The sequence below is a fragment of the Oryctolagus cuniculus genome, chromosome 20, assembly GCF_051225735.1.
Source record: "Oryctolagus cuniculus isolate XC-2025 breed Fujian yellow rabbit chromosome 20, ASM5122573v1, whole genome shotgun sequence".
Lineage (NCBI taxonomy): Eukaryota > Metazoa > Chordata > Mammalia > Lagomorpha > Leporidae > Oryctolagus > Oryctolagus cuniculus.
Window position 1 is genome coordinate 38,316,432 of NC_142886.1, and position 25,881 is coordinate 38,342,312.

At 40.4% G+C, this 25,881-nt stretch overlaps 1 protein-coding gene across 1 annotated transcript; it reads left to right on the forward strand.

Annotated features, from left to right (window-relative positions):
* Positions 1–2,761: 2,761 nt before the first annotated feature.
* GPR65 (G protein-coupled receptor 65) lies at positions 2,762–25,081 on the forward strand. The gene is made up of 3 exons (XM_002719613.6): positions 2,762–3,252; positions 13,685–13,758; positions 23,412–25,081. The coding sequence occupies exon 3, from the start codon at positions 23,850–23,852 to the stop codon at positions 24,858–24,860; it is 1,011 nt and encodes a 336-aa protein (XP_002719659.1). The 5' UTR covers positions 2,762–3,252; positions 13,685–13,758; positions 23,412–23,849; the 3' UTR covers positions 24,861–25,081.
* Positions 25,082–25,881: the final 800 nt, after the last annotated feature.

Sequence of the window (25,881 nt, forward strand, 5' to 3'; positions counted from 1 at the left end):
AAAAAACACACACACTTGAAGACCACGCTGATCTTCATTCTGTTTCTTAAAAACAGCAGCTGAAATCCCTATGTAAAAGCTGTCCTCCATCTGAAGTAATTGCTTCTGAAGAGGAGAGATTGGCAGGAGTCTGCGAACAAGCCGTGTTAAACTAACCCTCTTCTTCCTAGGCGACTTCCCAGTGAACTAGCCCAGACCAAGCCCCTGTGCCTAAACACGGTTCACAACTTAATATTTCTGCTCCAATACAGCATATAAGTGATTGACTCTGCTTTTTGTGGTCTTCACTTCCTTGTGAGAACTCTCATATGTAAAACTTGAATAAGTTCCTATGTTCTCCTGTTAATTTATCTTTTGTGCCTAGCTAGGACCCTAAAAGAATGGAGGTGGGATTCTTCCTCCCTAACTTCTAAACTGATACCGGCAGTTGAAATGATTCTACAGACAAGCCTAAATTGGTAGGAAAGTTGTGAATGGCCCTAGGATTTCCGTGGTATCCTACATTGGCCTGAGATTTCTGATTCCCTTGTCATTCGACCAAATTAAAGACACTTTGAGAGGCTGCAGAGAAAACCTGTCTGATCCCAAAATCTCCCTCGGTAGAAGCATGCAATAATTGGTTATCAATACCCATGCAAGCCTCTGGGACGCCAAAATGACAAGAAGACCCAGAGGCTTCAACACACAGGGCGTGTCATCTGGAAAGTCTTTTGGAAATCAAACTCTTTTTCCCTTTTACTAGAGACTTAAATTTCTGGACAGTTGTACAGAAGTCAAATCTTAGTTTGAGCAATCCCATAAACATCTTCACCAGGCCTGTTGAAATCCTGAGGTTCTTAATGGACAATCGCTTTTTTCTCTCTCTTTTTAAATTGGCCAAGTCTATTCTGGTTTGCCAAACCTATGTAGATTGTTTCAAGCAAGTATTAATAGTAACTCTTCTATCCTGAAATGTGTTCTGATATGAATGATAAGTTATATAGTTCCCAATGTGCTCCTATGGACCAATTAGCTTATTCACTGTCTTTTTTTTTTTTCCCCAATACTGCATATATCCGAACTCTGTCTTCCCCATCCCATTCTTTATTTTTTTTTAAGATTTATTTTATTTATTTGAAAGACAGAGTTACACAGAGAGGTAGAGACAGAGAGAGAGGTCCTCCATCCACCGGTTCACTCCCCAGATAGCCGCAACAGCCAGAGCTGCACCAGTCCAAAGCCAGGAGCCAGGAGCTTCCTCCGGGTCTCCCATGTGGATGCAGGGGCCCAAAGACTTGGGCCATCCACCACTGCTCTCCCAGGCCATAGCAGAGAGCTAGATCGGAAGTGGAACAGCCAGGACTAGAACCGGTGCCCATATGGGATGCCAGCACCTCAGGCCAGGGCTTTAACCTGCTGCACCCACAGCCCCTGCCCCCCCATCCCATTCTATTATAAAAGTTGGTAACTCTCCAATTCTATAGGCTTAATTTTGTATAGCTCACTCTTATCCATGTTTCATCATGATTTAAAATTTTTTAATTTATTTCCATTTTATTTGAAAGGCAAAGAGAGATAAACAGAAAAATCTTCCATCTGCTGGTGCACTTCCCTAAATGCCTGCAACAGTCAGCCAACGCCAGGAGTCTGGAATTCAGTCTGGGTCTCCTGCATGGATGGCAGGGACCCAAATAGTTGGACCCATATCTGCTGCTTTCCCCGAATACGTATTAGCAGGAAGCTGGATCAAAAACAGAATGAAATAGCCAGGATTTGAACCAGGTGCTTTGATATGGAATGCAAGCCTCCCAAGCAGCCACTTAACTGCTCCTCCAAATGCCTGCCCCAGTGCATTTGTAAACATGTTCTTAAGTATAAGCTGGAAGCCAGCGCCTCGGCTCACTAGGCTAATCCTCCGCCTGCGGCGCCGGCACACCAGGTTCTAGTCCCAGTTGGGGCGCCGGATTCTGTCCCGGTTGCCCCCCTTCCAGGCCAGCTCTCTGCTGTGGCCAGGGAGGGCAGTGGAGGATGGCCCAAGTGCTTGGGCCCTGCACCCCATGGGAGACCAGGATAAGTACCTGGCTCCTGGCTTCAGATCAGCGCGATGCGCCGGCTACAGCACGCCGGCCGCGTCAGCCATTGGAGGGTGAACCAACGGCAAAGGAAGACATTTCTCTCTGTCTCTCTCTCTCACTGTCCATTCTGCCTGTCAAAAATAAATAAATAAATAACAAAGTATAAGCGGGAGCACCTGTGTATGCCAAGAGGTAAGCTTCCCACCAACCCTGAAGTTGTATATTTGTGATATGCAGATAACACCCAAGGATCACAGAATGTGATTATATGAGAAGTACCAATGTGATAAAAGAAATACCAGGCATATGAAATCAGGAAATTCAGACCAACACCCAGCATATGTCATCAGGTGGCACCTCACTGAACCTTGTGAAAGGCCCCAAATGTTTGTGCAATGTGTGAATTCCGTAGAAGAAACATAGAAAAGGTAATTTCATCTCCAGCAAGTATCTCTAATTCCTGTTTGTACATATGTGAGAACAACTACTCATCAGAAAAAACATTTGTTTCTAATTTCTAATCTATACTAAGGAGACCATTAGACAAGAAAGTTTCTAAGGAAAGGGCAATAAATCCAAGTTGAGAAAGAGATCTTTGGAGTGGTCATAAAACTCAGACTTGCTCAAGATGTGAGATAAACGGAAATGGCAGTTAGCAAACAGGTGTTCATGCGCTTGATTTACCTTGTATCTGTGGTTTCAGGATCAGTGAAATAAGACATTAAGAGAGTAGGAAGGTCCTAGTTCTCACATTTCTTACGTGAGTTTTAAAAGTAATGACATTTTCTCTTAAATCAGAAGTGATTATGAATATCACAACTATTATATCAGCCATAGCAAAATTTCTTTTTTCTAAAGTGAAAACTATCAAAATCAGACTTCCTCTTTAGAAAGATAAGAATTTTTTTCTTTTAATGGAAATTCATGATAAAGGCTGATAGCTATCTGCTTTCTCAGTGCAAGAAACAGCTTCACCTTTTAAAAATCTGAATTAGGCTGACAGAAATTCAAGGGCAGAAGCCAAGTTTTATCTCTTTGTTCTTAAATCAAGAGGAAACAAACATTGAGAGAGCTTTTCAAGATGGAGTCTGGAGACCATTAAGAAAATGGGAATTTTGTTCCCTTCAAGCCTGGAAACATGAACTTTGACAACCTACACCCTTTGACTACAAGCATCTGAAAAGATGGGAAGGCCCAGGTAATTATACTGCATCCTGAGACTAAAGATATAGGCTAAGAATTTATTGGACTCTTATTTTATGGATGTTTTTACTAAGTGTATATATTCTTATCTTCTATCAGACGTGTAATCCCTGTTCTCTCTCAAGATTCAGTTGTTTCCTACAAAGGACTTTCTACTGTTCTGTAATAAGTCAGCACTGCTTGCCTACATAAACCTCTACTTTCCCTACCTTCTTCAGAGCACCCTTCTCAGTGCTAAACTCAATCTGGTTCCTGAATTGTAGTTCCTAAGACTCCAAAAAAGTTCTTTCACTTTCACAATTTCTGGCTTGAATGAATTGATATTCCTAAACACATGTCTGACCCTGGGTAAGTACTCAATATATCATTATGCTTAAATTGAACTTTAAATATATATATATATTCAATTACATACATATACCTACATATATATGTAATTGATATTTATATATATGTAATTTATATATATATATATATATGAATACAATTGAATGATCACATAAGGGGGCAAGAAGAAAGAATTATATACAAAAAGATTTGAAAGTGTCACCAGTGGCAGCCAGCTTGCTTCAAATCCTTTTCCCAGACAGATAATGAATTACAGTTCAGGACACAGAAGTAGGGATAATAAAGCAAGAGTTTATGAAAGGACATCCCAAGGAAGGAACAGGCCAGGTGAGAGCACTTGGAAGCCTTTCTTCCTGGTTTGTAGGTTTTATCCCTGAAGTATGAGGAGCAGTGACTCGCAGTGTGGCCATGATGTTCCTTTGTGATTGACATCTGGGAGTTGCATACCTTCTGGCTCTCTGCACATGTGGCTGTAAACTAGAGTTTTCTAGTTTGGCTAAATTCCCATTTTATCAGGATACTTTAACCACAAGTTCAACTGCAGAGTGAGCATCTTGGGTGGGTCCCTGCTTCCTCCCTGCATGAGGGTTTCATGGCCTTTCCCCAGCTGCTCATGCCTAATTATCTACCTGGAAGAAACGTTCCTTAAAATAGGAATCTCCAGGAGAATAAAAGGACATGGAGTATTTTGTCTTCATTAACTTTCTTGTAACATCTGCTGTTGATCTGGTCTTTCAACTCTGGGCATAAGTTGCTTGATTGCAGCTCCTCATTATGTCACTCTAATCAACAACTCCAAAATATGAGAAGGGGTTCTATTGACTCAGGACTTTATATAAACACAAGGAATATAGTCCAGAGGACAGAACCCACCTAATGGAATAAATGATACCTTGCTTATGGGACATTTTCTTAAGTATATGTACAAATAAAAACTAGCATTGCAAAAAGCAATGTATTGTGGTGGTTAAAATATTGGTCCTGGAGCCCCAGACTTCTTAGCTTCAAGTCTCTCTCCTACCATTTTCTTGATGTATAATGTTGACCATGTTATATTACTTCTTTAGGCCTAAGTTTACCCTCTATAAAATAGAGATAATGATGACAATGTGTTGATGTGACAATTAGTCAACTCAGTATTCATATAGCACTTGGAAGAGTGACTAAAACATGCTACATTCTATATTAGTGTTTATTACATAAGTTGCATACAGATTTAATTGTAAATTTTGAGTTTTTTCCAACAATGAAGACAGTCTTGGGGAAAAGTATTATTTTGTGTTGGTCTGAATTTTTTTTGGAGGGAAAGGTCTGGATATTTTTATGTTGTTTTGTTTTTTGGTCTACAATCATCCTATGTTTCATGTGGCTAGATCCCTATGATGAGAGTCTTGGCCTCCTTCAAGAGTTAAGGAGCCAGATCCTCCCTCTTGCTGCCTTCAGCAGTGCAGGCTGTAATAGTGGCCAACCTCCTTCACTTATTTCCTGGAACCTGCTACTCTGACCTTGGAAGAGTGACCAGATGTATGCAGAGTTGAGGAATCACCCTGAAGCCCTGTCATAATCCAGGAAAATAATCTACATAGAGGCTCCATCAGAGGTGGCCACAAGTGCCCAGAGAAGTGATACAGCAGCCATACTAACCCGAGTGCTCAAGCAGGGGGACTTTTGGTTCTAACTCATCTGGTTCTGAAGCCCTAACACCAATTCTGTGTCCTATCCTGATTTATTTCTAGGTCATTTTTCTGCACATGGTGGTTGGGTGGTTTCTGTTGTCTGCAGCAAAAATACAAACTGACACACCAGATTATACTCTGTAGCTTTTTTGATCATTGTAGCCTCTATAGCTGCATTTCACAATTAATCTCAGGATAGATGTGGTCTCAGGAGACTAATGATAGATTCTCACTACTCAAAAGATTTTTTTTAAACATCTGGAACAATGCTACCTAACAGAAATATAATGCACACACACACACACACACACACCTATAGAAAATTTTAAATTTTCTGGTAGCCACATTCAAGTAAAAAGCTGATTTAGATTAATTCTGATGATGTGTTATGTTTCTGTCTAACCCCAAATATATAAAATATTATCATCACAATATGTAATTATTATAAATATTTATTAGTAAAATATTTTGGATTATTTGCATACTAGGTTTTCATAACTATGATGTATTTTACACATATAATCTAAAATTGGGCTAGCCACATTTTGAATGTACAGTAGTCACATAGGGATCAACAGATCTGAGATATCCAGGCCCTGGGCTAGCCACACTCATTAAAACTCCTCTGACTGCAAAAGACATGGTTGAAGAATAACTAGTTGGTTAATTTGCTATGTCTGCCATTATTTTGAATGGGTGGTTTAAAGACAAATTTATTTCCTTATAGTTCTGAGGCCAGAAAAGCAATGTTAAAGGTACCCACAAATTTGTTTTCTCCTGAGATCTCCTTGGTTTATAGATGGCCACATTCAAACTATGTCCTCAAATTGTCTTTCCCCTGGTGTTCCTCTGTGTCCGAATTTCTTCTTCTTGTTTTTTATTTTCTTTTTTTTTTCTTCAGGGTTATTTCTTTCCTATCAGAGTAATCTCTTTTTTTTTAGCTTTTATTTAATGAATATAAATTTCCAAAGTACAGAATATTGATCACAATGGCTTCCCCCCCATAACGGCCCTCCCACCCGCAACCCTCCCCTTATCCATTCCCTCTCCCCCTCCATTCACATCAAGATCCACTTTCGATTCTCTTTATATACAGAAGATCAGTTTAGCATACACCAAGCAAAGATTTCAACAGTTTGCTGCCACACAGAAACACAAAGTGAAAAATACTGTCTGAGCACTAGCTACAGCATTAAATCTCAATGTACAGCACACCAAGGACAAAGATCCTACATGAGGAGTAAGTGCACAGTGACTCCTGTTGTTGACTTAACAAATTGACACTCTTGTTTATGGCCTCAGTAATCACCCTAGGCTCTTGTCATGAGCTGCCAAGGCTATGGAAGCCCCCTGAGTTCACTGACTCTGATAATTTTTAGACAAGGCCATGGTCAAAGTGGAAGTTTTCTCCTCCCTTCAGAGAAAGGTACCTCCTTCTTTGAAGACCTGTTCTTTCCACTGGGATCTCACTCATGGAGATCTTTCATTTAGTTCCCCCCCCCCCAGAGTGTCTTGGCTTTCCATGCCTGAAATACTCTCATGGGCATTTCAGCCGGATCCGCATGCCTTAAGGGCTGATTATGAGGCCGAGTGCTGTTAGGACATTTGCCATTCTATGGGTCTGCTCTGTATCTCACTTCCCATGTTGGATCATTCTCTCCCTTTTTGATTCTATCAGCTAGTATTTGCAGACACTATTCTTGTTTATGTGATCCTTTTGGTCCTTAGTCCTATCATTACGATCAATTGTGAACAGAAATTGATCACTGGGACTAGTGAGGTGGCATGTACCATGTTTTTTATTTTCTAAACTTTAACTGATAAGATTTTATATATATATATTTATCATGTACAACATAATTTTTGAAATATATATACACCATGCAAGGTTATATCAAGCTAAGTAATGTATGTATTACCTCACATACCTGTTTTTCTGGTTAGAACACTCAGAATCTCCTCTTGGCCATTTTCAAGAATATAATACCTTTTTACTAACTCTAGTCACCATGTTGTGCAATGGATTTCTTGGACTTGATCCTGTTATGTAACTGAATTTTTCTATTATTTGACCAACATCTCCCCAATTCTCCACCCCTGGTAACTGCCGTTCTCTCAGGTTTTAGGTATAAGGGAGATCATGTGTTATTTGTTTGTCTGTGCCTGGCTTATTTCACTTATATCTTCCAGGTTCACCCATGTTGTCACAAATGACAGGAGTTCCTTCTTCTTCCAAGGCTGAATAGCATTACACTGTGTGTGTGTGTGTGTGTGTGTGTGTCATATTTCTTTTATCTATTCATCAATGGATAGGCACTCAGATATTCCATATCTTGGCTATTTGTGAATATTGGCTCAAGGAATGTGGGAGCACAGATGTCTCTTTGACATATTGAATTCAATTTTGAATATATGTCCAGAAATGGGATTGCTTGATCATATGGTAGTTCTATTTTTAATTATTTGAGGAACTGCCATGCAGTTTTCCAATATGACTACAATAATTTATATGCTCACCAATGACATGCAAAATTTCCTTTTCTATGAAGAAAGACTTCTTGTCTTTCTTCCTTTTGGTAACAATTCTAACAGTTCTGAAGTGATAGCTCATTGTGGTTCTAACTTGCGTTTCCCTGACAATTAAAGATATAGAGCATTTTTTATATACACATTGGCCATTTGTATTTATTCTTTTGAGAAATGTCTATTCAGATCCTGTGCCAATTTTTTAAGATTGGGTTATTTACTTTCTTTCTGTTGAGTTGTTTGAGTTCCTTTTGTATTTTTGATGAGGAAATTAGATGTATGGTTTGTAAATATTTTCACCCATTCTTTAAATTGTCTTTTCACTCTACTAATCATTTCGTTGGATATACAAATGCTTTTTTAGTTGAAGTAATTACATTTGTTTATTTTTACTTTTGTTCCCTGTGCTTTTGGAGTCATATCCAAAAAAATCATAGCGCAAACTGATGTCATGGAAATTTTCCTCCTTGTTTTCTTCTAATACTTTTATAGTTTAAGTTTCTACATTTAAGTTCTATTTCATTTTGCGTTTATTTTTATATGGTGTAATAAAATGGTCTAATTTCATTCTTCTGCATGTGGATATCCACTTACCCCACTACCATTTATTGAAGAGACTGCTATTCCCCATTGTGTGTTCTTGCCATCTTTATTTAAATCAGTTAATTATAAATACATGCTCTTGTTTCTTTGTTCTCTGCTTTTCTCCATTGGTTTATGTGTCTGTTTTTATGCCAGTAGTTATTATTTGATTGTTACTGCTTTGTAGTTTATTTTGAAATCAGATTATATGATAACTCCATTCTTTTTGTTCAAGATTGCTTTGTCTATTCTGGATCTTTTTTTCCACACAAGTTTCAAAATTTTTTCTGTTTCTGTGAAAAAATTTATTAGAATTTTTTTAAAAATTATTTTATTTGAGAGGTAGAGTTACAGATAGAGAGAAGGAGAGACAGAGAGAAAGGTCTGAAGCCAGGAGCCAGGAGCTTCTTCCGGATCTCCCATGTGGATGCAGGGGCCCAAGCATTTGGACCATCTTCTACTGCTTACCCAGACCTTAGCAGAGAGCTAGATTGGAAGAAGAGCAGCTGGGACACAAACTGGCACTCATATGGGATGCCAGTGCCACAGGTAGAAGCTAAGCCTACTTTCCACAGAGTCGGCCCCTTTATTGGAATTTTGATAGGAATTACATTGTGTCTGAGGATTGTTTTGCATAGGACAGCCATTTTAACTGTATTGATTTTTCCAATCCATGAACATGGAATATATTTCAATTTATTTGTCTCCAATATCTCTCATTAGTGTTTTATAGTTATGAACAATATATATTTCATCTCAGTTATTGCTACATATTTTATTTTTGTCACTATTATAATTGAGATTGTTCTCTTGATTTCTTTTTCATTGTAAGTATGTAGATAATTTATTTTTGTGTATTCTATTTGTCTGGCAACTTTCCTGAATTCATTTATTTGACTTATCAGTTTCTTGGTGGTCTTTAGGGTTTCCCATATACAATATCATGAAATATGCAGAGACAATTTAACTTCTTCCTTTCCAACTTGAGTGTCTTTTATTTATTTTTCTTGCCTAATTTCTCTGGCTGGGGCTTCAGTACTATGTTGAATGGAAGTTGAAAGTTTGAGCATCTTTGTCTTATTCTGCCTTAGAGGAGAATTTTCCAAATATTTGAAAATGTGTAATGTTAGCTATGATTTCTCTTATATGGCCTTAATTGTGTTGGTTACATTCCTTTTACAAATAATTTATTAAGAGATTTTATCATGAAATGATGTTGAAATTTTTCAAGTGCTTTTTCTGTATCTATTGAGATGATCATGATTTTTATCCTTCATTCTGTTAATTCAGTATATCTCATCTATATATTTGTGTATGTTGAACTTCCCTTACATTGCTGGAATGAATCCTACTTGGTCATAGTGAATGATACTTTTAATGTGCTGTCGCATTTGATTTTCTAGTAGTTTGTTGAGGATTTTGCATCTGTATTCATGAGAAAGCATGCTTTGTAATTTTCTTTTCCTAAAGTGTCTTTGTCTTGCTTTAGTATCAGGATAATAATGGCCTTATGAAATGATTTTGAAAGTATTCCATCTGTTCAATTTTTTGGAAGAGTTTGACAAGGGTTAGTATTTATTCTTTAAACTTTTGGTAGAATTCAGTAACAAATCCATCAGATCCTGGTCTTATCTTTGATAGACAATGTTTTGATATTCTGATTCAATCTTCTTGTGACTGATCTATTCAGATTTTCTCTTCCTTTATGACTCAGTTCTGGTAGATTGTATGTATCTTGAAATTTATCAATTCTGTTATCAAATTACCTCTTCTTATAAACATACCAGTCACATTGGATTAGGGCCCATTCTTATGGCTTCATTTTAATTTAATCACCTCTTTAAAGGATCTGTCTCCAAATACAGCCACTTGCTGAGGCACCGGGGTTCAGGGCCTCAACACATGAATTTAAGAGAGGTAAAAAAAATTTCAGCCCATAATATCATTTAAGATGCAGAAAGCTTTCAGGTTATGAAAGCTGGAAGGCGCCACCACCCTCAGTTCCCAGAGCGGCCGTCCATCAGTGTTAGCATGTCATCAGAATCCTTCCTTTCCTTCTGGTGGTGGTCAGTCTTATGTGAGTCACCCAAGTTGTTATTCATGGCTGCTTCTGCGCCATGCTGGGACACTGGACGTGCTATGAGGTGAGGGCTGAAGACTTCTGCCGCTTCTGTGTGCCTTCTGGAAGTCATTCTGCCCTCCCTGTGTTATGTGAGCACAGGGAGACTGCATGAGGTAATCTCAGGCCTTTCATATGCATACTCCTGAGTCTCATAACATAAAAGGCACAAATTCATTCTTCTCCCCAAATGACAGAACTTGCTGTGGTCCATTTTCACTTAATTGTCTATCTTTCACGCAACCGTAGCTCAGGGCTTTTGAGGAGAGATATAACAGTCAGGATGTGGGATCCCTTTCTCAGGTACTCACCACAAGTAAACTCTCATTGTTTCCTTTCTCACTCCCCTAAGCCCCACCTCCACCATGCAGCAAAACCTTTTTCTGGGGATGGACGCTCTGTTGTATTGCCTTGTGGTGCACCACGCTGATCCGAAGCCAGGAGCCAGGTGCTTCTCCTGGTCTCCCATGCTGGTGCAGGGCCCAAAGACTTGGGCCATCCTCCACTGCACTCCCGGGCCATAACAGAGAGCTGGCCTGGAAGAGGGGCAACCGGGACAGAATCCGGTGCCCCGACCAGGACTAGAACCTGGTGTGCCGGCACCGCAAGGCAGAGGATTAGCCTATTGAGCCACGGCACTGGCCTGCAAAGACATTTTAATGATACTGATTCTTCCAATCCATAGCAAGGAATATCTTTCCATTTTTTGTGTCCTTGATGATTTCTTTCATCAATGTTTGATAATTTTCAATGTAGATATCTTTCACTTCTCTGGTTAAATTTATTCCTAAATATTTGATTTTTTTGTAGCTATTATGAATGGATTTCTTTATTGATTTCTCTTTCTTTGAGCTCATCATTAGCACACAAACATGCTACAAATGGCCAACAGATACAGGAAAAAAATGCTCAACATCACTAGCCATCTGGGAAATGCAAATCAAAACCACAATGAGATACCATCTCACCCCTGTCAGAAGGCTACAATCCAAAACACAGAGAGAAACAAATGCTGGCCAGGATGTGAACAAAGGGAAACACTTGAACACTGTTGGTGGGGATGTAAATTAGTGCATCCACAGTAAAAAACAGTGTGGAGATTTCTTTACAAACTAGAAATAGACTTGTCATATGATCCAACAATTGCATTACTGACTGTTTACCCAAAAGACTTGAACACAATGTATCAAAGAGATATCTGCACCACCTTGTTTATAGCAACACTGTTCACAATAGCCAAAATTTGGAACCAACCAAGATGTCTATCATCAGATGAATAGATGAAGAAAATGTGGTGCAATATATAAATAATGGGATACTTTTTAGCTATAAAAAAGGATGAAATTCTACCATTTGCAACAAAATGGGTGCAACTGGAGGACATCATGTTGAATGAAATATTGCTGACCCAGAAAAATGAATACCACATGTTCTCCCTTATATGTGGGAACTAAAATTGAAAAAAAAAAAAAGAAAATGGAAAGAAATGTCTGTCTGTATCAGTATTGCTGTAAATATAGTTTTGTAAAACTTTGTTTTATACCTTTGTCAAACCAACAGTTAAGAATATTACACTACTATAGTTTTAATGATCTGTGATTACTTTAAATTACTGTGTATGGGTGAAATGGTCATTTTCCATTAAATTATTATTTATAGCCATTGTCTATATTCCCAGTAAACTAGGATCATTTTGCTTATTTATTAAACTTCTTATTTGGTAAAGTATTAAGCCCTTTAACTGTAATATAAACTTAAAATATGTTATCTCAAAAACTTAAAAAAGAAAGAAGGCAGTAAGGTAGGAGGGAGAGAGGGAGGGAGGAAAGGAATACCACTGTATCCTTAGAATTGTATCTACAGGGCCGGCGCCATGGCTCACTTGGTTAATCCTCCGCCTGCAGCACCGGCATCTCATATGGGCGCAGGTTCTAGTCCCGGTTGCTCCTCTTCCAGTCCAGCTCTTTTCTGTAGCCCAGGAGGGCAGCAGAGGATGGCCCAAGTGCTTGGGTGCCTGCACCGGCATGGGAGACCAGGAGGAAGCACCTGGCTCCTGGCTTTGGATCGGTGCAGTGCCAGCTGTGGCAGCCATTTGAACAGCAGAAGGAAGACCTTTCTTTCTGTCTCTCTCACTGTCTAACTCTATCTGTCAAATAATAATAAAAAAAGAATTGTATCTACAAATCACATTGAATCTGTTAAAAATAAAAAATAATTTAAAAACCATGCAGAGAGATAATCAGAGAGAGATCTTCCATCTGCTATTTCAATGCCCAAATGCCTACAACAGACAGTGCTGAGCTGGGCTAAAGCCAGGAGTTAAAACTGAATCCAGGCTGGTGCCACGGCTCACTAGGCTAATAATCCGCCTGCGGCGCTGGCACCCTGGGTTGTAGTCCCGGTTAGGGAAGTGCTTGGGCCCTGCACCCACATGGGAGACAAGGAAGAAGCAAAGCACTTGGCTCCTGGCTTCGGATCGGCGCAGCGCACCAGCCGTAGCAGCCATTTGGGGGGTGAACCAGTGGAAGGAAGACCTTTCTCTCTGTCTCTCTCTCTCTCACTAACTCTGCCTGTCAAAAAAAAAAAATTGAATCCAGATCTCTCTTCTGTGAAGGAGGGACCCAAGTATTTGAATCCTCTCCTGCTGCCTCCCAGAATATGCATTAGTAGGTGCACATTAAGGTGCAAAGAGAGGGGCTGGTGCTTTGGCGTAGCGGGTAAAGCTGCTGCCTGCAGTGCCAGCATCCCATATGGGCACAGGTTCAAGTCCCAGCTGCTCCACTTCCGATCCAGCTCTCTACTATCGCCTGGAAAAGCAGTAGGAGATGGCTCAAGTCCTTGGGCCCCTGCACCTGCACGGGAGACCTGGAGGAAGCTCCTGGCTCCTGGCTTTGGATTGGCATAGCTCCAGGTGTTGTGACCAACTAGGGAGTGAACCAAGGGATGGGAGACCTCTCTTTCTCTCTCTTTGCCTCTGACTTTCAAATAAATAAAGGTGCAAAGAGAAAAGTGAGTTACAAAAATTACACTACCATAATTGATAAGTAAAAAACATTGTTTAAAATAAGTGGCTTATTTTGTTCAAACTTGGAAAATGTACATCCCCCACATTAAGATGCTGCTTCCTCATTGGTTCATGATGAAATTATGAGTGCAATTTCCTGTCTTCTCAACAGTGTTGGTTTCTGTTCTCCATGAACAAGATTTATCAGGCTGTTCAGTCGACAAAACCATCATCCAAAGAAAATGGGTAAGTATAAGATTTAAAAATAAAATATTAAAAGATTTAATAAGATATTTTGAAAGATATGAATGTCAACAATGTTCACAACATTTTATCTGGTTTAAGCAGTATAAATGTGGTAAGCAAGAAAGAGAAATGCGGTTTCCTCTTCTTTGAACAGTGGTTAAAGAATGTCAAAACTTAAATTTAGAGCTAGTTAGGTAAAACCTTGGATATCCAAAAGGGGGATGTTTATGCTCCATTTCTTTTCCAAGACACAATGTATTAGCAAACTGCATTGTTTGGGAAGAAACCTACCAGCTACTGGCTGTAAAGCTGTCTAGTCCCATTTCGTCATCTGTACGATAGTCTAGTAATACTTTTTAAATCAATCAGAAACAACATGAAGTTAGAAAATCATTGATATTGATTAATACTATAAATTTTATTAGTTAATAAATGACCATCACAGTTCCTGTACATAGTGGACTCTTAGTAAGTAGCTGTTAAACTACCAAGTGAAAGCAAGAATTTCCTGTAATATTGTGGGAAAACATTTCACTTTTGATTATTGTCATCAATGATTTATACTATTTTTAGAGCTAATTAAGAGTGAAATATTGTAGATTGTCTTTTTGACATTTGGTAAAAATTAAAATATAAGTTTAAAACTCATGCAAAAACAGTTAAAAAACTCGTTAAAAACAGTGCTGGTTCTAAAAATAGTTGTATCAAAATATGATTAAAATAGCTAAAAATACCTGAAAAGATATATACATGATAGAAATTACATATTCTTGTTTTTTAAGATTTATTTGAAACTCAGAGTTATGGAGAGAGAGAGGGAGAGAGAGAGAATCCATCCACTGGTTCACTCTCTAAATTGGATCTGGGCCAATCCAAAGCCAGGAGCCATGAGTTTCTTCTGGGCCTCCCACATGGGTATAGAGGCCCAAGTACTTGGGCCATCCCTGATACTTTCCTAGGAACATTAGCAGGGAGCTGAATTGGAAGTGGAGCGGCCAGGCCTCGAACTGGTGCCCATATGGGATGCTGGCACTGCAGGCCATGGCTTTGCTTGCTACACCACAGCACCAGCCTCAGAAATTATATATTCCATTAAAATTTTATATCCACACAAATTAAATTGACAAATTGTGGTATGCGGTGTAGTGTGTGGAGTGTTACTGTAGGAATCATGCTCTGAGTGCCTCTGGTTTCTCTCCTGCTCTCTGCCTAGATGGCCAAGATGACCTCTTTCTAGGGAATGTTGGGGACAACACAGAGAATAGCAGCAGAACACTGATACTGTCCCTGAAACAACACTATCAGCTCATGTCTAGCAAGGGCTTACCATGTGCTAGGTACTTTGCTTTATGTGTCATTTCATTTAATTCTCACAGCACCATAGGAAGTGGGTACTAACTTACTCATGTGGAAACTGGAACTTGAGAGAAGTGAAGAAACAGATGGTCACGGAGCCACCAAGAGCTATTGAGAGACCTTCAAACTATCTCCAAAGCCCATACTCATAACCACAACCCTCTTCTATCTCTGTTGCTCAACAGAAAAGAGACCTGGTCTCTGTTCCATCAAATCATTCTGTCTGTGGTTGTGTTAGTCAAGGCAAGAAATGCTTTTACAGCTAGAGACATTCATTCTACTGAGAACTGAGTTAAAAAAATCATTGTTTCCATCTTATCTATTTTTAAAATATATGTGTGTGTGTATATAACATACATACAATATAAGATATATAAACAGACAAATATACATGAACAGACAAAGATGGAGGAGGTAGCCTCTTCCCATCACCCAACGCTCTTGGTCCTAGTCTTCAGCGGGGTTATTTCAGGGTTCAGGTGTTCTGCAGATGCCTGAGTCCAATGGTGGATATGATGCGCATTCACCAGTCATCCACAATAACTTGATCAATCTTTTGTGCACTTCAGATCTTACACAAGTGTCATTTTCCTCTCTTCAATTGTATACTTTAGAAGTTTCTTTATTGCCGGCGCCGTGGCTCAATAGGCTAGTCCTCCGCCTTGTGGCACAGGCACACTGGGTTCTAGTCCCGATCAGGGCGCCGGATTCTGTCCCAGTTGCCCCTCTTCCAGGCCAGCTCTCTGCTGTGGCCAGGGAGGGCAGTGGAGGATGACCCAAGTCCTTGGGTCCTGCATCCCATGAGAGACCAGGAGAAGCACCTGGCTCCTGCCTTCAGATCAGCACGGTGCGCTGGCTACAGCGCGCTGGCAGTGGCAGCCATTGGCGGGTGAACCATCGGCAAAGGAAGACCTTTCTCTCTGTCTCTCTCTGTCCACTCTGTCTGTCAAAAAAAAAAAAAAAGTTTCTTTATTAAGGATTTGGAGGGTAAATTTTTTCACTGAGATTGTCTGGAAATGACTTGATTTTTGCTGTGGTCCTTAAATCTGGTTTTATTGGGTATATAATTATAGGATGGCATATATTTTCAAAACAGTTTGGAAATGTTAATCCCTCATCTCTGCTTTCTGTTGTTGCTATTGAGAAGTGCTTTGTCAGTCTAACTCCATCCTCTGTAATAATCCATGTCTTCTCTCTGAATCTTTTTCTCGTAGTCTTTGATGATCTGCAATTTGATTGCAGTAAGTCTAAGTATAGAGTTCCATTTTTGGTTGTTTTTAATCCTATTTGGGAGTTTCTAGGCTTAATAAACAGAAGGATTCCCTGTCCTTCATCAGTTACAGAACGTTCTTAGCCATTATCTTCACAATATTAGCTCTTTCTTATTCTCTCTTTATGGAACTCCAGTTACACAATTAATTTGTGTTGACTTTTTCACCTTATTGTCCAGGTTTCTTTGGTATTTTTCTATCTATTTATTTCTATCTTGCAATGTAATAATTCTTTCTTCAACTAGATCTAAACAGTTAGTCCCTACTGATTTTTTAATTTTAAATATAATATAATATTTAATATAATAATTTTTATAAATCCTATTATGTTTATAAATTTTTATTGAGGGGCAGAAAGAGAGAGAAAGGAAAGTAGACAGATCTCATCTGGTAATTCACTCCCCAGGTGCCAAAAATGATCAAGGATGTGCCAGGCTGAAGTCAGGAGTCAGGAGCTCAATGCAGGTCTCCTGTGTGGGTGGCAGGGACACAACCACTTGAAGCCATACTTACTGCCTCCCAGGGTCTGCATGAGCAGGAAGCTAGAATCAGCATCAGAGCCAAGACTTAAATGCAGGCACTTTGATATGACATATGAGTATCCCAACAGTGTCCTAACTGCCAGGCCAAACTCTAGCTCTTGACTTTTTTATTAAAATATGCCCGGGGTGGGGGGCGGCACCACAGCTCACTTGGCTAATCCTCCGCCTGTGGTGCCAGCACCCCAGGTTCTAGTCCTGGTTGGGGCGCCAGATTCTGTCCCGGTTGCTCCTCTTCCAGTCCAGCTCTCTGCTGTGGCCTGGGAGGGCAATGGAGGATGGCCCAAGTGCTTGGACTCTGCACCCGCATGGGAGACCGGGAGGAGGCACCCGGCTCCTGGCTTCAGATTGGTGCAGCACACCGGCCGCAGTGGCCATTTGGGGGTGAACCAATGGAGGGAAGACCTTTCTCTCTGTTTCTCTCTCTCTCACTCTCTAACTCTGCCTGTCAAAAAATAAAAATAAAAAAATATGCCCAGGGGCTGGCGCTGTGGTATAGCAGGGTAAAGCCATCATCTGCGGCACCAGCATCCCATATGGACGCTGGTTAGAGTCCATGCTGCTCCACATCCAATCCAGCTCCCTGCTATTGTGCCTGGGGAAGCAGTAGAAGATGGCCCTAGTACCTGGGCTTCTGCATCCATGTGGTCCTTAATACTAAGGACTCCTATGGTAAAATATGACTGAATTTTTTACTTGGTGACTATTTTGTCAAAACTTTCTTGAAGCACTTAAGAAAGCATTTGAACTGATCTTCTGTTAAAAAAAAAAAAAGAAGAAGAAGAAATTAGCAATTCCCAACTTGACTCTCACTGGGATTAAACATGACAATAGGTCTGATCTGATTTCATCATCATTTAAAAAATCATCTATTATTTTTCACTTTATGTTTCTGTGTGGGAGCAAACTGTTGAAATCTTTACTTAATGTATGCTAAACTGATATTCTGTATATAAAGAGAATCAAAAATGAAAAAAAAAGAAAGCATTTGAGAGAAATAAAATAATGAAGATTTTTTCCCACTTAAAAAAAAAGAAGGAATTTGAAAATATGAGCAAGGAGCAAGAGACTAACAAATGACCAGACTATTTTTTTTTAATTATTTATTTATTTATTTGAAAGAGTTACAGAAAGAGAGAGAGGGAGAGACAGAGAAAGGTCTTTCACCTGCTGGTTCACTTCCCAAATGGCCACAACGGCTGGAGCTGGGCTGATCTGAAGCCAGGAGCCAGGAGCTTCTTCCAGGTCTCCCACGTGGGTACAGGGGCCCAAGCACTTGGGCCATCTTCCAGTGCTTTTCCAGGCTATAAACAGAGAGCTGGATCAGAAGAGGACCAGCCAGGACATGTATCCCATATGGGATACCGGCACTGCAGGCAGAGACTTAGCTTACTACACCACACGCCAACCCCTGGATTTATTTTTTCATGTAGTAAACCTTTTTCTTTGCCATATTTATTTTCATAATTATTTAGGTTATTCACATATTGTTTTGTTTCCCAGAATTGTTTTTTATATTTGAGAAAAGAACTAAAATCATATAATTTCATATGAAGGCATAAATGCCCCATTTGCAGTTGATACAAATAGCTCATTTGTCAAAATGTTTCACATTCCATTTTATACAACCTTTGGATTCCACTTTTCAATTGCAATATAAAATACATACAAATAATTGCATATATCCTAAGTATACAGCTTGATAAATATTTACATACTGAGCTCATAGAAACAGCATAAACCACAAAGAGAACATTACCAAGGTAACAGAAATACCCTCAATGTCCTGTCCCAGTGTTACCCAGCCATTCACCAAAGATAACCACCATGCTGACTCCTACCATAATAGATCATCTTGTTTTTGTGAGCTGGCATAACCATCACTGCTTGTTTTTTTGTTTTGTTTTGTTTTTCTTTTTTTTTTTTATTTTTTATTTTTGACAGGCAGAGTGGACAGTGAGAGAGAGACAGAGAGAAAGGTCTTCCTTTTTGCCGTTGGTTCACCCTTCAATGGCCGCCGCGGCCGGCGCGCTGCGGCCGGCTCACTGCACTGATCCGATGGCAGGAGCCAGGAGCCAGGTGCTTTTCCTGGTCTCCCATGGGGTGCAGGGCCCAAGCACCTGGGCCATCCTCCACTGCACTCCCTGGCCACAGCAGAGAGCTGGCCTGGAAGAGGGGCAACCGGGACAGAATCCGGCGCCCCAACCGGGACTAGAACCCGGTGTGTCGGCGCCGCAAGGCGGAGGATTAGCCTAGTGAGCCGCGGCGCCGGCCGGTTTTGTTTTTCTTAACCTATCATGTTTATGAGCTTCAACCATATGATTGCACACAATGATAATTTGTTCTTTGTCACTAATATATAGATTTCAGTGTGTCAACATGCTGTAATTTACTTATCTAATCTACTGATAATAGCCATGGTACTTGGGAAATATTATGAACAGTGCTATCGTGAGCATACTAATTCAGCTATGTGCTGTTTAGTAAACTATGTGTAAATTTAGTTGAGCATGTACCGAGATGTGAAATTACTGAATCATTTGATATATGGAAGTGCCATACAATTTTCCAGTCAACAGTCTGTAATGGTCCAAGTTTGTTTGTTTGAAGATTTATTTATTTATTTTGAACATCAGAATTGCATAGAGAGAGGGAAGACAGAGAGAGATCTTCTACCCCCCAGATGGCTGCAGTGGCCAGCATTAGGAGCTTCATCCAGGTCTCCCAGATGGGTGGCAGGGGCCCAAGTACTTGTGCCATCTTCTACTTCTTTTCCAAGGCCAGTGATAGGGAGCTGGATCCAAAGCAAAACACTAGGACATGAACCACAATCACATGGGATGCCAGTGTCACAGGCAGAGGTTTTGCCCACTGTACCACAACCAGCCCCAGTGGTCCAGGTTTCTATATCCTCAATAACATTTGATACAAGTCTCTACCTTTTTTATATTATTTATTCTTCTGAGTGTGTAGTGGTATCTTATGGCGATTTTCCTTTGCGTTTCCCTGATGACCAATGAAGCTGAGCATGTGGGTTGGCCTAATGTTTTTGCCCCAAGACTAACTGTGTAGACTCAAGAGTCCATTTCCAAGTGGGTTCCACAAGTAAGCCATGAATCCTCAGAGAAGGATTTTTCATTATAGTTCCTCACAGAAACCAAGCTAAGGCAGGTGTGGGGAGCAGCCCGGACTGGACTGAGTTACTGGAATTAAGACTTATTCTATGCATCTGCTCTCCCACAATATGGCGCTGGGAGAGAAGTAAACAGCTTCCACACAGCTGCCTCCAGTTCAACCAATAAACTGTAGGACTTGCTCCTGATTGGAGAGCAGCGTACTCGGCATGTGGGCAGCCGAGTTAGGATTGGCGGAGGAGGACTATAAAGGAGGAGAGAGACGGCATGCACCGGGAACATCTAGGGGGAACACCTATTTGAAGGAACACCTGTGCAGCCCCCGAGAAGAGCCGGCCGGCGGTGTGCCGCTCCCCTGCGGAAGTGGGGAATGTGGCCAGGGGGAACTGCCCTTCCACGGAGGTGGAAGGGATAGTAGCCAACCCGGGAAGAACCAGCAGCAAACCCGGGGAGGGCCGAGCAGACGAAAGAACAGCGCAGGGTCCTGTGTTGCTCCTCCACGAAGAGGGGGAGCGACATAATGGTGCCGTGACTCGGATATGAAGCCTAGGCAGGGTTTAGTGTCGTTCCTCCACGAAGAGGGGGAGCGACAGGCAGGGAACTTGCCAACTTTTCTCTGTTGTCTGCAAATGTCTCTGGAGTATGTTGTGTTTATTTTCTAGTTCTTGCCTTCCCTGAGGGCGGAGGTTCCTGGATCCTAACCTGTGGTCAAGGACCCTTTCCTACCTGCATGGGTAGGAATGCCTCCTGGATATCCAGAGCTTTACAGCTCATTTACTCCCTGATCCCAGCTCCCACTTCCTTTTCCCTATCCCGGTGTTTTTCTTCTATGGAAGTTTCATTCTGATTCAAAAGGCTGTTTTTCACATTTTATTCATATTTTAAGTATGGTAAAACTAGGTGTCATGAGCTGCTTTTCTCTCTCTAATATGTTTGAAGGTTGAGATACAGTCACAGTAGACACTCTGGCTGTAGTTTATGCTACTTCCGGAGACCTGTTGCCTCCTGGTAGCAGGAAACTTCTGTGCATAGGACTCACCAGCACTTGGAAGGAAGTGGTCCTGTTACCTTGCATATTGTCCCCATAATGAAGGTCTCCAAACCACCAAGAGCTTTCCTACCACAGAAAGGTGGGCAGAAGTGTTTCTCTACTCCAGTAAGGAGAGAAGGGGGGATCCTCCAAACCTATGTGAATCTATGACATATTAGCTTTAAAAAGAAACTACCTGAATAAACAATCAAGTAGAAAGGTAGAAACTGATGATCACAAGTTGTACCCAGAACTGAGAGCTAGAATGCTTCTCATTTACAAAAGTAGAAGAAATATAAAGCCATGAGCCCACAAAGGAAGCAAAAAGATAAACAGAATAGGTAGGATTTTGTCACTACATAATATATTTCAACAAACTGCCTTTTTTTTTAGATTTTATTTATTTATTTGAGAGGTAGAGTTACAGACAGTGAGAAGAGAAACAGAGAGAAAGGTATTCCATCTGCTGGTTCACTTCCCAAATGTCTGCAACGGCTGGAGCTGAGCTGATCTGAAGCCAGGAGCCAAGAGCTTCTTCTGGGTCTCCCATACGGTTGCAGAGGCCCAAGTGCTTGGGCCATTTTCTATTGCTTTCCTTTTTTTTTTTTTTTTTTTTTTTTTGACAGGCAGAGTGGACAGTGAGAGAGAGACAGAGAGAAAGGTCTTCCTTTGCCGTTGGTTCACCCTCCAATGGCCACCGCAGCCAGCGTGCTGTGGCCGGTGCATCGCGCTGATCCGAAGCCAGGAGCAGGTGCTTCTTCTGGTCTCCCATGTGGATGCAGGGCCCAAGGACTTAGGCCATCCTCCACTGCACTCCCGGGCCACAGCAGAGAGCTGGCCTGGAAGAGGAGCAACCAGGCGCCCTGACCGGGACTAGAACCCAATGTGCCAGCGCTGCAGGTGGAGAATTAGCCTATTGAGCCATGGCACCGGCCTCTGCTGCTTTTCCAGGCCATGACAGAGAGCTGGATTGGAAGAGGAGCAGCTGGGGACTAGAATTGGGGCCCATATGGAACGCCTGCACCACAGGCAGAGGATTAACCTACTGCGCCACAGTGCCAGCAGGCTGCTGTCTTTTAAAATTCTATAACTGGGTTTCTCTCTGTCTCTCTCTGTCTAACTCTATCTGCAAAACAAACAAACAAACAAACAAAAACACAATTCTATAACTGGGGCCAGTGGTGTAGGGGGTAAAGCTGCTGCCTGCAGTGCTGACATCCTATATGGGCATGGTTCAAGTCCTGGCTGCTCCGCTTCCCATCCAACTCTCTGTGATGGCCCGGGAAAGCAGTAGAAGATGGGCCCCTGCACCTGCACGGGAGACCCGGAGGAAGCTCCTGGCTCCTGGCTTTGGATCGGCGCAGCTTCGGCGGTTGCAGTAATCTGGGGAGTGAACGAGCAGATAGAAGACCTCTCTCTCTCTCTCTCTCTCTCTCTCTCTCTCTCTCTCCACCTCTGCCTCTCAAATAAATAAATCTTAAAAAAAAAAAAAAACTAAAAATAAAATGAAATTCTATAACTAAATTATATTTCTCATGACAATATTTCCTTGGTTAAAAGGTGATTTGAAAGTACTTTATACCTAGTTAATATATAAAAATTTGAAACACTCAAAATTTATTATCAAAAACAAATCTTTGAGGCTGGCACTGCGGCTCAATAGGCTAATCCTCTGCCTGGGGCGCCAGCACACCGGGTTCTAGTCCCGGTCGGAGCGCCAGATTCTGTCCCAGTTGCTCCTCTTCCAGTCCAGCTCTCTGCTGTGGCCCAAGAGTGCAGTGGAGGATGGCCTGAGTGCTTGGGCCCTGCACCCACATGGGAGACCAGGAGAAAGCACCTGGCTCCTGGCTTCGGATCATCGCAGTGCACCGGCCACAGCAGCCACTGGGGGTTGAACCAATGGAAAAGGAAGACCTTTCTCTCTCTTTCTCTCTCTCTCTCTGTCTCTCTCTCTCACTGTCCATTCTGCCTGTCAAAAACAAAACAAAACAAAACAAAACACCCAAATCATTGAATTGTCTAACTTTAGCTGCTAATATGGCTTTTTAACTTTGGCTTTGTATTATTAGGTCATTTCCAGTGAGAAATATAATTATCTCTAATCTAGCACTGTTGGATAATTCTTATTTGAGGCAGATAAAATACCTGGACTTGATTTTATCTACTGGCATCCATTAGATAACTTTCCCATTTAAACACTTACATTGTAACATTATGCATTTTCAGTATCTTCAGTAAATTAAATGAAATTGTCTTGAAATCATGACTTTAATGAGATTAATTTTTTGAACATCTAAACTATTTAGTTCATCTTTCATTACAGAAACAAAAGCATTTTTTAAAAAGTCAGTCTCTATGAGAACAAAGCCTTGTGCATTCATGTTTGAATCAATCTCCTGTGAGATTCATGAAGAAAGTTAAATTGGGGACAACACTCCATGAACACCAAAGGAATCTCTCAGTTGATCATTCAGAGCTCTTCATCAGTGTTCTGTGATCATGACCACATGGATGTCTGCTCATTAAATTCAACTGACCATTTTAGCTAACTGCCTGGATTGACTTCTATGAAAATTGATCTAACATCTCCCCTTTTTAAAGCCTTGGTGAATTAATCAGAACTTACAAAACCAAAGAAAAATAGAAAAAAAAAATCTTAGTGAAAGAGAATTCAATCTTAAAAACTAATTACAACAAGGCAAGACTTACGTTTCTGTTCATCTTCTAAGAACAAATATAATTTCCACCTTAAAAAGGAAAAATGAACACCACATGTATTGAAGAACAACATGACCTGGATCATTATTTGTTTCCAGTTGTTTACATTTTTGTGATCGTAGTCAGTGTTCCAGCCAATATTGGATCTCTCTGTGTGTCCTTTCTTCAAGCAAAGAAAAAAAATGAACTAGGGATTTACCTCTTCAGTTTATCACTATCGGATTTGCTCTATGCATTGACGCTTCCTCTCTGGATTAATTACACTTGGAATAACGACAACTGGACTTTATCTCCTGCCTTGTGCAGAGGGAGTGCTTTCTTCATGTATCTGAACTTCTACAGCAGCACAGCGTTCCTCACTTGCATTGCTGTCGACCGGTATTTAGCAGTTGTCTACCCCTTGCGATTTTGTTTTCTAAGAACGAGAAGATTTGCATTCATGGTCACCCTCGCTGTCTGGGTATTGGAAACCATGTTCAACGCTGTCATTTTGTGGGAGGACGAAACAGCTATTGAGTATTGCGATGGCAAAAAATCTAATTTTACTTTGTGCTATGACAAATACCCTTTGGAGAAATGGCAAATCGATCTCAACTTGTTTAGGACATGTACAGGCTATGTGATACCCTTAGCCACCATAATGGTCTGCAACCAGAAAGTTTACCAAGCTGTGCGGCAGAACAAAGCAACAGAAAACAGGGAAAAGAAGATCATCATAAAACTACTTGTTAGTCTCACTTTGACTTTTGTCTTGTGCTTTACTCCCTTTCATGTGATGGTGCTGATTCGCTGCATTTTAGAGCGTGATGTGAACTTAGATAACCACAAGTCTGGGAAGCAGACTTACACAGTGTATAGAATCACAGTCGCATTAACAAGCTTAAATTGTGTTGCTGATCCAATTCTGTACTGTTTTGTAACTGAGACTGGAAGATCTGATATGTGGAATATATTAAAATTCTGTACTGGGAAGGGTAATAAATTACAAAGACAAAGAAAACACATTCTTTCTACTTCTACAAAAGATACAATGGAATTAGAAGTCTTAGAGTAGAAGGGTTTGGTTTTTTTCTTTGTTTTGTTTTGTTTTAAGGTGCATGGTATTGTATCATTAAGATCACATTTTGAAAAGGAAATCTGTCATGTGAGGAAATTAAGTGATCTGAGTGAATATTTTAATAAAGTCTATACAATGGAAATATTTTAAAAGTACATTGTACAACTCTTCCTTTTATTAAATGAGGAATAGCAAATAAAATTTAATATTTTCATAAAGACTCAGAGTCATGATTGCTAATGGAAATTGTTCCTCTGTCTGTGTTACAAACCTTCAGAAGTTAGAAAGGAATAAAGGACTATTAGTCTCTTTTGCAGTGATTTTTGTGTGTGGTTTGGGGATTTTTCTCACTGCCTTTAGATTTCAGGTTGTCAGCCATCAGTTCTCCCAACTCTATGGATCTGTCTTCAACAACTTCAACTACTAAATTCTGCTTTTATTATTCTCATTCATTAACAAAATCTTTGAACCCATCCCATGTGCTATACAGGAGTTAGAGAATACAGGAGTTAGAGCTCTAGAGGAGTTAGAGAAGAAATGTTCTCATGAAGCTGCATGAATTTACATCAGTTCTGAAATCTAGTCATCGAGCTTGTAAGATAGCCGTGTAAAGTAAAAGTGAATATGCTCTGGGTTTTGTTTGGATTCTCCTTTAATGTATAGCCAATTACAACATGGTTGAAAATACCCTAAGTTTAATGTCTAGACAAATAGTTACATTAAATCTTATATTCAGAGATTTATTTTCAAACTTTTACTAGAGAGTTTTGATATAATATATTATTTTGAATCTCCATTGTGGAAATATACCCTACTCAGTTTTGGTAGGTAATGGGTAAACTTTTTTTAACCAAAGTATGTTTAAAGATATTTTTATCTTTCTTTTTCTTCTTCTTCCTTCTCTTTCCTCTCTATCCTCTGTACTTTCTCCAAAATGTTCAGGTGACAAATATCTTGATGCCACTTGGTGCCCACACATTTGAAAACAAACGCCTAGTAAGAGAAACCAATGTACTTT